The sequence below is a fragment of the Pelodiscus sinensis genome, chromosome 1 (genome assembly GCF_049634645.1).
Source record: "Pelodiscus sinensis isolate JC-2024 chromosome 1, ASM4963464v1, whole genome shotgun sequence".
In the NCBI taxonomy this organism is placed as follows: Eukaryota; Metazoa; Chordata; order Testudines; family Trionychidae; genus Pelodiscus; species Pelodiscus sinensis.
In genome coordinates this window covers 315931652-315948981 of record NC_134711.1, presented here as the reverse complement: position 1 = coordinate 315948981, position 17330 = coordinate 315931652, and the positions used below count along the sequence as shown (strand labels likewise).

The following is a 17330-nucleotide window of genomic DNA, read 5'->3' as shown; positions in this document are numbered from 1 at the left end:
GGCTCAATGCAGCTAGTGTTTCAGTATTGATTTTATAGGCCAGATCCTGAGCACTGAAAAAACAGTACTGCCCCACTGAAGTCAATAGGGTTATGCTGCTTTATGCCAAAAGAACATGGGGTCCATGGGTACTATCTCAGAGACACACATGTAATCATAGGGAAAACTTTCATATGCAGAAACATTGCTGTGAAGAAAAGTCATAAAATAATTTGTGCAGTATAAAGTGATGTGGATTTTCTTTCAAAACAATGTTTATACTACATCTGGCAAACCTGTTAATTAATTGTACAAAATAATGGTTGCTAGAGCATAACTCGTTATTTTCATTTTCACTATTCATCTGCTAAATCTTTAATTCTTGCAGCGGTGTTTCCACTATTAATTCTCTTCTTTGGATTAAATAATCTGTAGCTAAATAGTGTTTCGGTACTGATTTTATGGGCCAGATCCTGAACGGTGATTAAACAGTACTGCCCCACTGAAGTCAATGGGGCTATGCAGATGTATTTACTCCCCATTGAAGTATTCAAATATACCAAGCAGTATCATATATAGCACAGTGGTTCCCAAACTTTTTTCTACTGGGTACCAGCAAACCCATTCACAAACTTTTGGCGGACTGGCAACATTTTATTTACACATTTGCATATTCATCACACAAATAATAAATATGCAAATAAATTTATACCAGTCTGCCAAAAGCCCTGATCCCCAGAGCCCCTCAGTGCCAGCCCTAACCCCTATAGACTCCATCCCTACACTACCCCCCAGCACCAGCCACTGACCCCAGAGTTCCCTGCACCCAACCCCACCCCAGAGTCAGCCTCCTGCCCTCAGAACCCCCCCAGTGCCAGCCCCCCATTCCAAATGCCTCAGTGCCAGGCCCCCGTGCTTTAGAGCCCTCCACGACCTGACCTTCCCATGCCAGCCTCCTGTTTTCAGAGCCCCACTGCACCCAACCTCCCTAGGACCCTCCCCCAGTGCCAGCCCCCAGTCCCCAATATTAGCCCCATCCCCAGAGTGCCATCCCCCCGCCTCTTAGAGCCCCCCAGCACTAGCCCCGTCCCCAAAGCCCCCATTGCCTGCCCTGGACTCCTCACCTAGCCCTGTAGTGCCTCCCAGTGCCAGCTGAGCGCTGCTGCCTGGGTCTTGGCTGCTCTAAGGCTGCCATCCCAGATTTGCATGGCCCTCAGTAAAGCACTCTTATGTGACCAGGAAGAGACCCCGCCCCAACCCGGTGCTGGCTGGCTGAGAGGTGGGGCAGGACAAGTCTCTCCCAACAGTTGTGGTAAGAGTGGTGCACCCCAGTCCTGGTTCTCAGAGACATGGTGGCCCGGCAGGAAGCAGGCCACACTGTTATAGCTGATGATGATTATTAAATTGGAAAACTACTAACACACAGTATTGTCATACAGGTTCTGTGCAATGTGTAATCTTCTTAGAAGCAATTTATAACTTAAAAGTTATATGATCAAAACTTAAATTTAAGAAGTGATGGTTAACATCAAAACCGGATGTTAAGTCAACACCAAAAGCGTGGCTTTAAAGAGATGCGCCAACATCACTGATATCATGTCAAAAAGATAAGTCAGAACTCTTGTAAAGCAATGAACTTGGAAAATAGTAATTTTGAATATTGTTCAGCCAGCCTCAAAATACAGGTTGAACCTCTCTTTTTTGGCACTGTGGGGACCTGACTGGCGCCAAACTAGAGAATCTGCAGGACCACGGGAAGGCAATATTGTCTAGCAATGTAACTAACTCTTCCAGGATATGTCTACACTGCCACCCTAGTTCGAACTAGGGTGGCTAATGTAGTCATTCAAACTTGCAATTGAAGCCCGGGATTTAAATATCCTGGGCTTTATTTGCATGTTCCCGGGCGCCGCCATTTTTAAATGCCCCATAGTTTGGACTACCTGCCCACCGTTAAACGCGGCATGGGCTTGGTAGTTCAAATTAAAGCTTCTAATTCGAACTACTGTTACTCCTCCTGCAATGAGGAGTAACGGTAGTTGAAATTAGGAGCTATAATTCGAACTACCTAGCTCATGCCGCGTGTAGCTGCAGGCAGGTAGTTCGAATTACAGGGCATTTAAAAATGGCGACGCCCGGGAACATGCAAATAAAGCCCAGGATATTTAAATCCCGGGCTTCATTTGCAAGTTTGAATGACTACATTAGCCACCCTAGTTCAAACTAGGGTGGCTAGTGTAGACATACCCCCACTGCTTACTGGGCTCTTATAAGACATTTAGGGGTAATTCAGAGCTAAATAACAGCACAGAACACTGAGAACTAGGACAGGTGGCTGTAAACAAACTTTATGGTACTGCAGAAAACTTGGCCACATGCACGATAAGTGGACAACTGACTAAATAAAATCATGGTGGACCATGGATGTTGCTTGTCCAGAGAGTACTGGATTAGAGAGGTTCAACCTGTAGATTAAATGCAAGGCAAGTAATCTTAGTTTGTAAAGGACTGCAAATTGCTACAGATACATCTTATTAGTGAAATGATTTTCAAAATGGCAAAGAAAGTCAATGAGATGCTATGGATCATCAGCATATTAATGGGGCTGCCATTAATATGTACAGGATGCTGTGCTTCAAGCTTAGTAACCTAATTTTTTAAAGTAATCTTAGAAGAAACAAAAATGTCATCGTCCTTAAAACATCAATGAAGTGACCAAACACTTTCATGCAAAGATCATAATGACTGTACAGTAAATAGGAAGACCGCAAACGTGTCACATACCCATCATTGTAAGCACCGTCATGTCGGGAGGAGGTGAGAATGTCCATCTCAATGAGGTTGTCCTGCAATGTCTCTAGGAATGTCTGCTTTGCTATGTTTCTACATACACATGGAAACATGAATGAAGCCAGTGAGTCATGCATCTATGAAGTGTGATCTTATAAATCACAATGGTTATAGTGCAGTAGTGCATGGAATTAGAATGATGGAGCATATATTTATATGTATAAGATATTACACATATACATATACAGCTTTTTAGAATGCTCACTTCTAAGTATGTGTATACAAACATATATATAAACACACATGTGTGCATATATATAAAGTTAGTTTTTTATGTCTATGCACATTTTTTATTATTTTCTGCCAATTCTGAAAAAAATGTTATGAAACTTTTTGATCTGCTGTATCCAAAAGACCAAATCTTAATTTAGCAAAGCTGTACCCCAGTAACGAGTCTGCTGTGTCAAGACTCAATACACTTGTACAGTCCCAAGTACAGTCAATATTATCTTGTGTCATCACAATATCTTCAGCCAAGAGCTTAACCAGATGGATCCTGTCTGTTTTGTTTAAATTCCCACTTTCAACTTTGAATTGGTTAATGAATCTAACTTTTTACTTAATTAATGGGGCAATGTTAGTCTTATATTTAGAAGGTGGGATATCTGTGTTTTGCTCCATGTCCACAGTTTAAATAAACATTCTTTCAACTACTGAGGGGCAAAAACTGGAATGTTATTTGTAATTCTCATAATGGACTGCAGGTGGTAGATGGTTTAAACGAATAGCACCTTGATCTAAAATACCATGTTTTGGGTTTTGAAAAGTCTTGCCCATTCCTACTTTGTACACATATGGAGATAAGCCAAATCCAAATCCTTATAGCCTAAACACTTTAATGCTTCTGGTTTGGGGGGGGGGGGGGGGGGAGGACTGACCTAGAGCTAACCACTCAACTTCAATTGTTTTATGATTATATATGGATATTCTATAGCACCATCAAGGGTCTCAAAGTTCTTTACAATCATATCTTGGTTTACAGAAAATGAGGCTCAGGCAGGGGAAGGTGCCCTAGGTCCTACAGTAAGTCAGAGGCAGAGATGGAAATGAGAATGGAGAAAACCTGGCCTGTGCCACAGGATGAGATGCAGGCATATCTTTCTCATCTTTTACAAAATTCAAATCCATCCCTGATTTTGCCCTTCTCTATTTTCAAACATCAAAACTAAATCTGAATCTGCATCTTGAAAGTTTAGCAAATTCCCTAGCCAAGACTAAAGAGAGAAACATGTTAGCATTGTGACACTTTATCACTTTTGCAGTATTAAGTGCTTACAGAAAATGAGAGACACGTCACAGAAACTGTATTCAGATAGCATGAAACTTCAGTACTGACACATTATGCAAACTTCCCTTTATCTAAAGTGTCCTTAACCTTCATTTTCATTTCTCCTTCTCTGGCCTTCTAGCTAATGCCAGCACTTGTTTGGTTCAAGCCCCTGCTTTGTTGGCTATGAGCTGCACTGACAGCACAGCTCTGCAGTTGATCCCAGAGAAAGTAATGTGATTCATATTCATAGCTTTCAAGTAAAGTGGATCAAAATGCTTGAGCTGAGACAGAGAACTTGAAATATCAACCCATCTCTAAGTATTTACTGCTTCCTCTCATTCCCCAAGAATGCAAGAAAAGTAAGATGCTTCATTCAGTGTAATGAATAAGCAGCACAGTAGCACATGGAACCTTTAATGGATAAAAGGCAAGGCTCCTAACAACATAGTAATCAGTAAAAGTTAATAGTTAATAGTTAAAATCTGTTTAAAAATGAAGATTTTATATATTTCAGTTGTGAATGGTCAATAAAAGGGGAAAGAACACCAGGTTATGGGATCTTTTGATGCATGCCAGAAACAGAAACGTCACACACTGAATTACATTTGCACCTACTATACAACTGCACTCTTCATTTATCATGGGGCACATTTTACCCCTTACCTAGCCTGAGTAGTAGTTTACTCTGGATAGACCTGCTAATTCTGGAGTAAGATCTTGACTCAACATGAATCAGGGGTTGTAATCTGGTCCTCTGTGCTTACAGCTTGAAATTCTCTGGGACCACATCTGTCCTGAAGCTATAGCTGTGTCAAGCAAATGGCCATCTCAGCAGGCATTTATTTGTTCACTGCAAGGTCACATTTACTGGAACAAAGTGTGGAGAGAAATACTCACCTGTAAGATCTCATGGCTGTGCAGATGTTTTTAGACAATATGGTGCTTTTAAAGTAGCAAAGGTGGGAGAAGTAAGGAAAAGAGAACTAGGAGAAAAGGGGAGAGGAGTGAGGGAAAATGAAGAGAAAGAGGAAAGGAGGAGATGTGAGGAGAGGCTCCTCTTCCAGCAATATACGAAATTCTCATGAGCAATAAGATTTAAGCACCTAAACTATGCATTTATGTTGGCTTTTGCATGAAATTCAATCTGTCCCCACCCAACTCTGCATTCTGAACATCCATAGGTAAGGTCATTCAAAAGCTGAACCCAAATCTGAATTCTGAAAATAGTCCCTATATTATTAAAAATCAAACCCAAACACCTTCAAATTTGGGATGGGAGAGGTTTGCAATCCAGTGCTCAATACTGTAATCATGATCGTCTCTGTTTAAAATAAATACCTTTCTCTTTATGTTTTCTTTCTGTTCTGGCTAATGTGGAATTACAAAAATGGGTAGTCGATAAAAATACAGTTCCATTTTTTACACCAGATTATCACAATACCATATTTCTATACTTCAAGGCTACGTCTACAGTGGCATCCTTTTCCGGAAATGCTTAAAACGGAACAGTTTTCCGTTATAAGTATTTCCGGAAAAAGCGCGTCTACATTGGCAGGATGCTTTTCCAGAAAAGCACTTTTTCCGGAAAAGCGTCTGTGCCAATGTAGACGCGCTTTTCCGCAAAAAAGCCTTGATCGCCATTTTCGCGATCGTGGCTTTTTTGAGGAAAAGAAATCTGTGCTGTCTACACTGGCCCTTTTACGGAACAGTTTTCCGGAAAAGGACTTTTGCCCGAACGGGAGCAGCATAGTTTTTCCGGAAAAGCACTGATGATTTTACAGTAGATCGTCAGTGCTTTTCCGGAAATTCAAGGGGCCAGTGTAGACAGCTGGCAAGTTATTCCGGAAAAGCGGCTGATTTTCCGGAATAAGTGGACAGTGTAGACACAGCCCAAAGGTTTTAATTCTTGGATTAGCTTCTCTGGGATGGATTTTTTTAAAACTTTGAACTTTTTGTGGTTTATTTATTTATTATTCCACTAGTTGTTGACATTTTGTTTCCTAAGTGGTTACATTTTTGCAATGGAAAGGAACTACACAATTACTTTATACAGAAGGAAGAATTCTGTTCTTCAGTCTGAAGGAGAAACCTGAACAATGGTCTCTAAGATCTCTCACAGAAGTAAAGGGAAGATCTGTGGATGTCAGAGATGAGATTTACCACACGTTACTAAACCTGCATCCTCTATTTATTATGTTGCCACTATCTCTACAACATATCTTATTATCCTAATAGTTTATATAGTGGGGGAAACAATATATTGATGATGGCCAACTAAATTACTAGTTTGTCATTCAGCATCAAAACACAGAATTTTTTACCTGTTCTTTGTCTGGAAAACTCTCAAGTGATACCTGTCATTATCAAACATAAAGGCAATATAATGCTTTTTCAGCTGCTGGGTCAGAATTTGTATAACTGCCCAGCAAAGAATCTGTTTTCTCTACAATATCTATTTATAGAATGATAACATTTGGGATCAAGTAACAATGACAGTAGTTTGTGAAGCAAGTGAAAGCCTTAACCTACATACAAGGACGACTTTTTCTGAGTAAATTCTAGGTGACCTGTCTGGTTAGGAGTAATAATATGAATTTCCCAATCTACATATGACTGTTAAATAATATGCAATTAAAACAGACTACTTCAGGTTTGGAGAAACATTCACCAGACCTAATATGGTGGAGCAGTAGTGATGCTGTAGTTAAGGATGTGTCCAAGTTTCCTGTTTAACAGGGGCATAGACTGGACTGTAGATACCTGACAGACCACCTTTTTTTTCTCTCTATACATCACTGTAATAGTTTAGATTTCTGATGCTTGCTCATTCTCCCTCATCAGGCCCATATAAAGGGTGTGTGTGTGCTTTTTTTTGTAAATGTGGACTGCAATTTTATTAAATATATTTTTAAATATATATTTCCTGTTGCTCTTTTCTCCTCATACCAATATTTAAATCGGTTTTGAATAAAAACCAGCACAACTTGAATATAAGAGACCATTTTTTATAAAGGGTTTTATTTTTAAATAATTTTCATTTAAATATAAAATGGTCCCTTATTTTCCAGTTATATTCCAATTGTACCTAAAAAAACAATTTAAAAAATAAATACTAATTTAAACGAGAATAATATTAATACAAGCAATCAGCCCAGTTGCAATGTAATTGCCTGTATATAGCCATGTCAAAATAAACTGTCAGTGATGGAAAGGTAATGCATACATCTCATCAGTTCATCTACTTTTGCTTTATACCAGTGTCTTAAATGGCAGCCATCTTTTCAATGAAAAGAACAACATTCTGCTACTAAGCAGCACTAATCATGTGATGCCTGTGGGACGCCCAGCAGGGCCCAATTATAGCCCAGTCATAATCTAAATTTGGGATGCCCAAGATGTCGAGCGCAGTTCACCAGTCTATCACAAGCAGTCAACCAGTAGATCTCAAAGCAGACCAACAGCCCGCTTTCCTGACTGCCTGGGAGGGCTGGGGCAGAATTGGCTCCTGTCTGGCTATGCCGTGGCTGGAACAGCCCACCCCGAGGTGTGGGAGGGGCTGGTGGCTGCCCTGCTCCTGCTACAGTGGCCCATCTGGGGAATGGGGAGACGGGGGGTGGGAATCAGCACCAGCCTTCCTCGGTCAGCTGGAGCATGGGGGAAGAGAGGCTCAGGCAGTGCGCCATTCCTGCCTTTTACCTGGCTGGCTGGAGTACAGGTGAGGGGGGCTGAGGCAAGTGCGGGCCACTGGGAGGGGGGGGCAGTGTTTGAACCCTTCGCACGATCCCTGCGTACAGGCCTGCTCATGGTCTATGGATACAGACATCTTGGAACACAATGTTTTCAGGGGAGGGCCTTTAACTTTGAGGTTCCACCACTGGTCTCACAAAACCAGGTTATTATTTATTTTGGGCATGGCAGTAGGTGCCCAGAGACCCTAAAGAGATTTGGTGATTCCACTGTGGTAAGCACTGTATGTCCACAAAAGAAGACAAGACCTTCCCTGCAAAGTCCTTACAGGCTAAGTTAAGACAAGATGCCACAAGAGAATGTAACAAATAGCAAGAGAGAAGAGGCAGAGTAAAGTATTTATAACAACATGGTTGTATAGGCTTACAATGTGCATGATATGACTGCTGTGAATTATCTGAAAAGTGTTCCCCCCACTTCTTTTTGTTTCATGAGTACAGTGTGCGAGACCTGACTACCATTCAATTTAGCCATTATTTTGTACTCAGTTTCCTGTAGGTGTAGGCCTTGAATAGATATTAACTATTTTCATACTGTTTATTATATTTTATGTGTTCAAACCCCAAGTCAATAAGGAAGGAGTAAATTTAAAGGTTAGGGCCATATATAGCCCGGATAGCGAAAAGCCCGCTCCTTGAGTAATCTCACTGAAATCAAATGGATTACTCACAGGAAGACTGCAGAATTGAGGCCAGAATAAGCTATGACATAAATTTCCTTAATAAAGAAACAATATGCAAAGTTCACTGCCTGAGTGTATATGCACCAGAGTTAGTACCCTAATAAAATTTCCACAACTGTGGCTAAATCATATTTGCAGTACTAACATATAATTTTGTCCTAATCTTTTGGGGCCAGCTTTTTAGTTGGGTTTTAATCAGTCAGTCCCCAAGAAATCAATTAGCCTGAGATACTAAATACTAAACTGGGACATCATTTGGAAGTTCAGAGGAACCTGCAAACATGGCTCCTACCCAGATGGATCAAAATATACATCTGCTTTTAAAATGTTCTCAGCAGTGCTGCCTTGGTAACTCAACTGGGCAGTCTTCCCTAGGGTGGATGCACATAGCTCTCACTGATCTCAGTGAGACTCATACATGCAAAGGACTGACAAAACTTAGCTTGGTTTTGGGGCGCAGGGGGGGGAAGGGCTTTGTAAATATTTTCTGTCTGCCTCTCTCCTGGTGATTTGTTCATCCCAAATGAGGCAGTTAAGTGAATTTACATGCCCCAGTTTCATTCCAGAAAGACACCTCCTTGGGTACAGGGAGGGGAGAAAACACATATCAAAACTTGGACCAAAGAGAGGGTTTGGGCAAACGGAATGGTCGAGCAGAATCTCTGGAGAAAGAGGAGGTGATTCAGCAAGTTGAACAGGAGCAGATGCATCTGCCATCACGGGAAATCTTGAGTCAAAATTCCCGAGGAGGCCCAGATGTAAGGAAGTAGAGTTGAGGAATTATAACGAGCCACAGCTTGGAAGCAAATAGATATGGTGGGGAGGGCAGAGAATTGTTGAACTGGAAAAAATATGCACATGTCTATTTGTGATAGCGTGTGTTAGGGCATGTGTAGACAGTGAGATTGTAATGTAAACACAGCGCACGAACTGGCCATGTAGACCCGGCTATTGGATATTAAAAGTTCCCTCTTGCTTGCAGTGCACTAATTCACTATCTAGACAAGTCGTTAGTACGGTGTATGTATATGTTCTGGATTCATTGTATGTGGGTGTGTCTGTGCAAGCGAGATTGGATATGTTCAGGTATGTGTGTTTTCCCTTTCTCTCACCAGTATATCTCTTCCCGCTGTGAACACAAGCAAAGGGAAAGGGGCAAAAGAACTGGCAGCCTCATTTATTACCCAGAAGTTGCAGAAGCAAAATATCAAGAGTGAGTGAGAGGAAAGGCTAATTAGGCTGGTTTTAAATAATGCCAGCAGCATCCTTTTCATTATCCAAGTAGTTCCAGTATGTAGCATATCTTACAGGGGAATACGACAGGGCAGCATGTACAACCATCAGGGGATACTATAATTAATTCAGGCATATCCAGAATGTCCAGTAAAATCCCAGAGCGCCAAAGAGTATGGATCAATCTAAGACAGCATGTGGTCTAATTGTCAGTGTCTATATGCATCATAGATAGATCTACCCCTCATTTCAGCCTTCTTGTTACTCTATGAAGAAGCACTTAAACTGAATTTATAAAAGGTTTATGTTTTCTGTTCTTCAAGCAACTATTTTCCATATTATCCATTGTTTGTACTCATCTGATGAAGTGGATTTTACCCATGAAAGCTCATGATCCTAAATATTTTTGTTAGTCTCTAAGGTGTCACAGGACTACTCATGTGTACTTTGTTAGGACAAGGATAGGAGCACACCTATTACCAGGTACCACACACCTCTGCAGACCATTTCTATTATATAGAAAGTTTATTTCATAAATATGAAACTTTAACAGTGTAAAATCCAAATAAAACCATTCACAATACCAGGTGGTTTTGTTTTTAGACCTTTGATACATTTGCTGAAATCTTAGTCGATTTTATGGGGAAAAATACTTTAAACTAAGGAAGTTCCGTATGATAAATTAGGACAATACTGAGACATACAATTATCTAAAATCACAAAGTTAACAGACGTGGAAAATAACGTGAAAAGCTAATGGAAGCATTATTAATTGACTCGTACCACTATTCAGTGTTCCATACTTCTTGATACAATACTGTAGCATAGTAAAATGTTGCAAGAAATTCCTCCTTTCCCGTTAAGTCTAACAAGATCACCCTTTTCTGCATTACATACTACAATTATATCTGCTAGATGCAGCATAATTAGAAAGCTAAATCTTTTCAATATATTGACTGATTTCAGTTTTGTAAATAGGATATTGATTTACCCCACCACATAGAAAGAAACTAAATTGAGAAAAAAAACATTTTAAATCTATTATTCTGGTTTTAGTTTTAAATGGGGAAAATTTATAAGTGATGGTTAATACCAATGATATTGTCAGTCTATGGAAGAAGAGCAATTTTATCCTCTCTTAGTCCAAATAAAAGATACAAGTAATAATATATACAACTTGGAATGCATAAATTATACACCAGTTCACTGGCTAAACAAACGGATTTTTCTATGTACAAAGGGTTGTTCCCAGGACATTAGAGAGGCAAACTAGATAAGATTACATCTTTTATTCGACTTACTGCTCTTGGTGAGACAATCTTTTGAGCTTACACAGACTTGAAGAAGAGCTTTGTGTTAGCTCACAAGTTTGTTTCCCTTACCAACAGAAAATGGTTAAATAAAAGATATTACCTCACTCATCTTGTCTCTCTGGGTACGTCTACACTAGCCCGCTTGATTGATCTAGGGAGGCTAATGAGGGTGTCCGGAATTGCAAATCAAGCCCGGGATTTAAATATCCTGCGCTTGATTTGCATGTTCCCAGACAGTCGCCATTTTAGAAGATGACTAGCCTGAAGTAACTGCCCGCGTCTACACGCGGCAGTCAAATGGGATTCCAATTTAAAGCCGTAACTTGAATTAGCTGGTATTCCTCCTGCAATGAGGTTTACCAGCTAATTCGAATTAGAGGCTGTAACTCGGAATCCCATTTCACTGCTGCATGTAGACGCGGGCAGTTACTTCGGGCTAGTCAATTTCTAAAATGGCGACCGGCTGGGAACATGCAAATCAAGCACGGGATATTTAAATCCTGGGCTTGATTTGCAATTCTGATCGCCCTCATTAGCCTCTCTAGATCGATCTAGGGGGCTAGTGTAAACGTGTACCCTCTAATATTTCTCTATGGGTATGTCTACACTACCCCGCTAGTTCGAACTAGCGGGGTAATGTATGCATACCGCACTTGCTAATGAAGCCCGGGATTTGAATTTCCCGGGCTTCATTAGCATAAGCGGGGAGCCGCCATTTTTAAATCCCCGCTGCTTCGAACCCCGTGTAGCGCGGCTACACGGGGCTCGAACTAGGTAGTTCGGACTAGGGTCCTATTCCGAACTACCGGTACTCCTCGTGAAACGAGGTGTACCGGTAGTTCGGAATAGGCACCCTAGTCCGAACTACCTAGTTCGAGCCCCGTGTAGCCGCGCTACACGGGGTTCGAAGCAGCGGGGATTTAAAAATGGCGGCTCCCCGCTTATGCTAATGAAGCCCGGGAAATTCAAATCCCGGGCTTCATTAGCAAGTGCGGTATGCATACATTACCCCGCTAGTTCGAACTAGCGGGGTAGTGTAGACATACCCTATGGTATACACTAAGATAAGTATGGAACACTGTAATAACTTTAAAAAACAACAACCACCCCTACCTTGTCTCCAGTGGGATGTTGCTGTTGAGTAACCAGTTGTCCTGAGCATGGGCTGGCTCTTGGGTGCTGGCAGGGTGCTCTCCAGAAAGAGAGTGGTCAGTAGGAGCAGGGCTGGGGTTGCTACGTGGTGTGAAATTCCCTCTGTTTAAGGAGTTGATAGAGGCTGCATGATGCTGATTTGGCGTGTGAGCGTGTGGTAGTGGAGGTGGAGGAGTTCGAAGTCTTGAATGGTTCTGAAGACCTGGAGGATGATCTAAAACGCAAGTTAAATATTTGTAAGGTTCGGGACTCAAGCCAATTTTAATTTTGCACAAAGTAAGAACAGCCGTACTGGGTCAGATCAATGGTCCATTCAGCCCAGTATCCTGTCAGTCGACTGTGGCCAGTACCAGATGCCCCAGAGAGAGGGAACACAACAGGAAATCCTCATGTGACCCATCCCCTGTCACCCACCTCCAAGAAGTTCAAAGAGTGTGAAGGGAACATCTACCCAGCAGTTAAAAACCTGCGGCTTGCCTGAGTCAGCTGACTCAGGCGCGTAGGACTTTGGCTGTAGGGTTGTAAATTGCTGCGCAGACATCTGGTCTTGGCCACAGCCCCAGCTCTGGGAAAACACTCCCCCTAGCACACCATCTCAGAGGTTAGGCTTCTGCCAAACCAGACCATCCACACAGCAATTTTGAGCCTGGCAGTCTGAGCCCCACAAGCTCAAGTTAGTGGCAGCTAGGTCTTTTATTTCAGTGTAGACATACCATAAGAGGCCACAGACACAAAATTAAACTCAAAAGACAAATGTAGTTGGTCTTGTTCAATAACTTGTAATGAAAGATCTGATACTTACACAAAGTGAACAGCAGACAAAGGATGTTATAAAAGCAGGGGTGAGGAACCCAGAGCCCATGGGCTAAATCCAGCCTACTGCTTTATTTCATCCAGACCATGGCATGTTTTCACATTATGGGGTGGAGGCCCTGAGCTTTGGTGACCTCCCATGAGGCAGGAGCCAGGAGCAATGCCGGTTCACACTAGTGAGAGGGGAGATCAAGGAAACTCTGTGCTACTCCCAATTTCAGTGCTGACTCTGCAGCTCCCCAAAGGGAGATATGGCGACGGCGCCTGCAAGTATCGACAGTGCATTCCACACAGAGCTGCCTGAGGCCTCCATAAAGGGGCTGCTCAGGATCCAGGGAAGACAGAGAAGCTGCCTTAAGACTCTCAGGAGCCTCCTGAGGTAAATGCTACCCAACTAGAGCCTGCACCCTGCCCCCCTTCTAGCCACTGTTCCAGGATGGAACCCCCTCTCACACCCTAACTCCCTCCCAAACACTGCAACCCTCCTTCCCCTTCCCTGCACCCAAACTTCCTCTTGGAGCCTGCATTCTGAACCATATCCCATGACCCAACCTCCTGTTCCATCCATGGCCCACCCCTGAGCCCACACACCTCACCAGAATCTGTACTCCTCTCCCATACTCCAGCTTCCTGCTCCAGCCCTGAGGACCCCCTGCATTCCAAACCCTTTGGTCCTAACCCGGAGCCCCCTCCTGCACTCCAAACACCTTATCCTAAGCCACATCCCAAAGCCCATATCCCTATTTTCTCTCACACCTAACCCCACCCTTCCCCCGTCCTAGCCTGGAGCCCCCTCCTGCACTCTGAACCCCTCATTTCTGGCCTAGGGTAAGCCTCAACACTAAGTGCCCCCCCTCAGGGCTCTGTATGGCCCCCAACTGATTTTTCTATGGGGCAATGGCCCCTGATAGAGAAAAGGTTTATAACAGGGACACAGAGCCCCTGTTATAAAGGCTTAGAACACTGAAAATGGTCTGTTCCTATCATCAAATGATTTCTGATCTATAACTGCAGGTGTAATTGCTATTTTTGTAGTGATGCTGATGTATAAAAGGCTGGTTATATTTTGCACACTCTAAGTAAATAAAGCTAGGTAAATACACTTTCTATTGAAGTTCTCATTGTTTTGTCTGAATTTTCCAAGCATCGTCCAAGCAAGTTCTTGAATTGAGAGGACATTTATTTCCCAAGTTTGATTCTTGGTACTGAGTAGACCACTCAGGAGAGATTTAAATGCTGCCTACATGATTAGCAGAGCACCCACAGAAGTTTTTTTTGTTTCTACTGATGGTGCCTCGGTGCACATAAAAATTTATTCCATACATGGATGGAAAAAAACTTCACATGGATGGAAAAGATTAGAGGGAACATTGGTTATGCATCTGATTTTTTTTGATAATCAGACATTTTGCTGCAACTGTATTACAGTCATTAATAAGTGGGGCTGAAAGCCAAAGGCCAGGCTGCCCACAGGGCTGAGAGCCAAAACCCTAGCTACCTGCCCCAAATGCCCATACTTCTGAGAGCTGGAGCTCTGTTCACCTGTGGGCTGACAGCAGGACCCCTGCTGCTCCGCAGATCACAGGGCTGACATTTGCCATGACTAATAGCCCAAGCCCTGCCACTAGCAGCTCAGATAAATGATGTTCTACTGTAGTAATGGGGAAAAAGTGTGTGGCAAACCTCAACATTTATGCAAAATTGTGGACTGTGAAAAGTAAGCTAATTAAAATAAAAACTTCAATGGAAGCCTAATATTGAAGGATCCGCAATTTCCACAATATCACAGATTAAGAATAGCCTCATTCATATATTCTTTTTATTTTTATTGAAATGTCTTTTATCATTCCAGCTCTTACGGGTTTTTTGAACGTAGACGCAATGGTACAATTATTTTTATGCCAACTTCACAATTCCTATTCTTTGACATAGTCTTTCAAGCTACACAATTTTTCCACTTCTTCTAGTTCTTTGTCTTTGAATTTGATCTTTAATTCTTTCTCTTGTCTTCTAATTCCCATAATTTCTGTATTCTCTGTGCTGATTGTCAATCCAAAATTTCAGCTTTCCCAGTCTACCTCATCAGTAATTCTCTGTAAATTCTCCCTGCTCAATTCTTACCATTAATTATAAACAGCTCTATTGATGTGTCAGGGACTTTAAGCTGGCCTAACATACACAAATCCTAGGTCTACAATGGACCAGGCTAGTCGGCTTAAGCTAGTTTTGGCTTACTTTAAGTCGAACTGCCACAGTGTCTATACTGTGAGAGGCCAACGGGAGCACACACTCATGTTGGCTTCTCTTACTCCTCACAGAAAGAGGAGTGCAGGACACCAATGGGAGACTGTCCTCAGTGTTCAATTTGGAGGTCTACACAAGATCTGCTAAATAGAACACTAGAAGATCGACCTCCAGAGGACTGATCTTCTCTGTAAAGTAGACATGCTCATGAATATATCAGATGCAAGAGTAAGTTAAACCAGTTGCCCCTGTTTAAACTTGCACACTGAGGAATTAGAAGAAAGTGTAAGATACACCAGTTTGGGTTCCCTTACACATGGGATGAGTGGTATAAATAGGCCTACGGGAGTTTGAGTGTGAGGGAATCTGACTTATCCGTAAAATCACACAAAACAGGCAACTCCACAGCTAGATCTCCAGCCAGGGTCTAGGGATCACAGATGACTCTCTGCATTATGTAGAAATTTTCTAGGAAAGGGAAGGTCCATGGTCCTGGATTCCTTGCCATCCAGGCAGATAATAAGAAGGGACTGAGAAAGAACAGATACAAACCAGGCCTGATTGCAATCCTGTAGTACCAATATGGAGGCATTGTCGAGGATTATCCAGCCCTCTGACTACTACACCATGCTACTCATCCATGTGGGCACAAATGATACTGCGAGATGTGACACTGAGTGGATCAAGAGTGACTACAGGGCTCTGGGGGTATGTCTACACTACCCTCCTAGTTCGAACTAGGAGGGTAATGTAGGCATACCGCACTTGCAAATGAAGCCCAGGATTTGAATTTCCCGGGCTTCATTTGCATAAGCAGGGAGCCGCCATTTTTAAAACCCTGCTGGTTCGAACCCCGTGCAGCGCAGCTACACGGGGCTCGAACTAGGTAGTTCGGACTAGGATTCCTATTCCGAACTACCGGTACACCTCGTGGAACCTCGTGGAACGAGGTGTCCCGGTAGTTCGGAATAGGAATCCTAGTACGAACTACCTAGTTCGAGCCCCGTGTAGCCGCGCTGCACGGGGTTCGAACCAGTGGGGTTTTAAAAATGGCGGCTCCCCGCTTATGCAAATGAAGCCCGGGAAATTCAAATCCCGGGCTTCATTTGCAAGTGCGGTATGCCTACATTACCCCACTAGTTTGAACTAGCAGGGTAGTGTAGACATACCCAGGGAGTGTGGGTGAAGGAGTTTGGATCGCAGGTGGTATTCTCTTAGATCCTTCCTGTCTAAGGTAGGGGCCCGAGCAGAGACAGGTGCATCCTGGAGATGAATGCCTGGCTGGTGTCGCCAGGAGGGCTTTAGCTTTCTCAATCACAGGATGCTATTCCAGGAAGGACTGTTGGGCAGAGATGGCGTTCACCTTTCGAGGAGGGGGAAGACCCTATTTGAACACAGACTGTCTAACCTAGTGAGGAGGGCTTTAAATTAGGTTCAATGGGGACAGCCCACAGGTAAGTGGAGAACATGGAGACCTGGGAGATGGGTGGAAAATGGGAGGGAGCGTGGGCTATAATGGAAGAGAGAAAGGAGGGTTAGGGCAAAACTGGGAGGCAAGGTCAAATCAGTATCTTAGATGCCTATATACAAATGCAAGAAGTATGGGTAATAAGCAGGAAGAACTGGAAGTACTAATAAATAAGTACAATTATGACATTGTTGGCATCACAGAAACTTGGTGGGATAATACACACGATTGGAATGTTTGTATGGAAGGGTACAGCTTGCTCAGGAAGGATAGACAGGGAAAAAAGGGAGGAGGTTTTGCCTTATATATTAAAAATGAACACACTTGGAGTGAGGTGGAGATGGACATAGGAGACAGAAGTGTTGAGAGTCTCTGGGTTGTAGGTGATGTCATGCTAGGAGTCTACTACAGGCCACCTACCCAGGTGGAAGAAGTGGATGAGGCTTTTTTTAAATAACTAACAATATAATCCAAAGCCCAAGATTTGGTGGTGATGGGGGACCTTCAACTATCCAGATATATGTTGGGAAAATAACACAGAGAGCTGATAGGCAAGGTCCCATGAGAATCAAGACTGAG

At 42.7% G+C, this 17330-nt stretch overlaps 1 protein-coding gene across 8 annotated transcripts in view; it reads right to left on the bottom strand.

Annotated features, from left to right (window-relative positions):
* The window catches only part of TENM4 (teneurin transmembrane protein 4), an 858468-nt gene that overhangs the window by 263096 nt on the left and 578042 nt on the right, over positions 1–17330 (bottom strand). For all 8 annotated transcript variants that reach the window (XM_075919469.1, XM_075919465.1, XM_075919468.1 and 5 more), the window contains 2 exons: positions 12188–12440; positions 2764–2862 (listed from right to left, as the gene is read on the bottom strand). In XM_075919469.1, coding sequence (XP_075775584.1) covers positions 2764–2862; positions 12188–12440 — 352 coding nt within the window. The remainder of the gene's footprint in view (positions 1–2763; positions 2863–12187; positions 12441–17330) is intronic.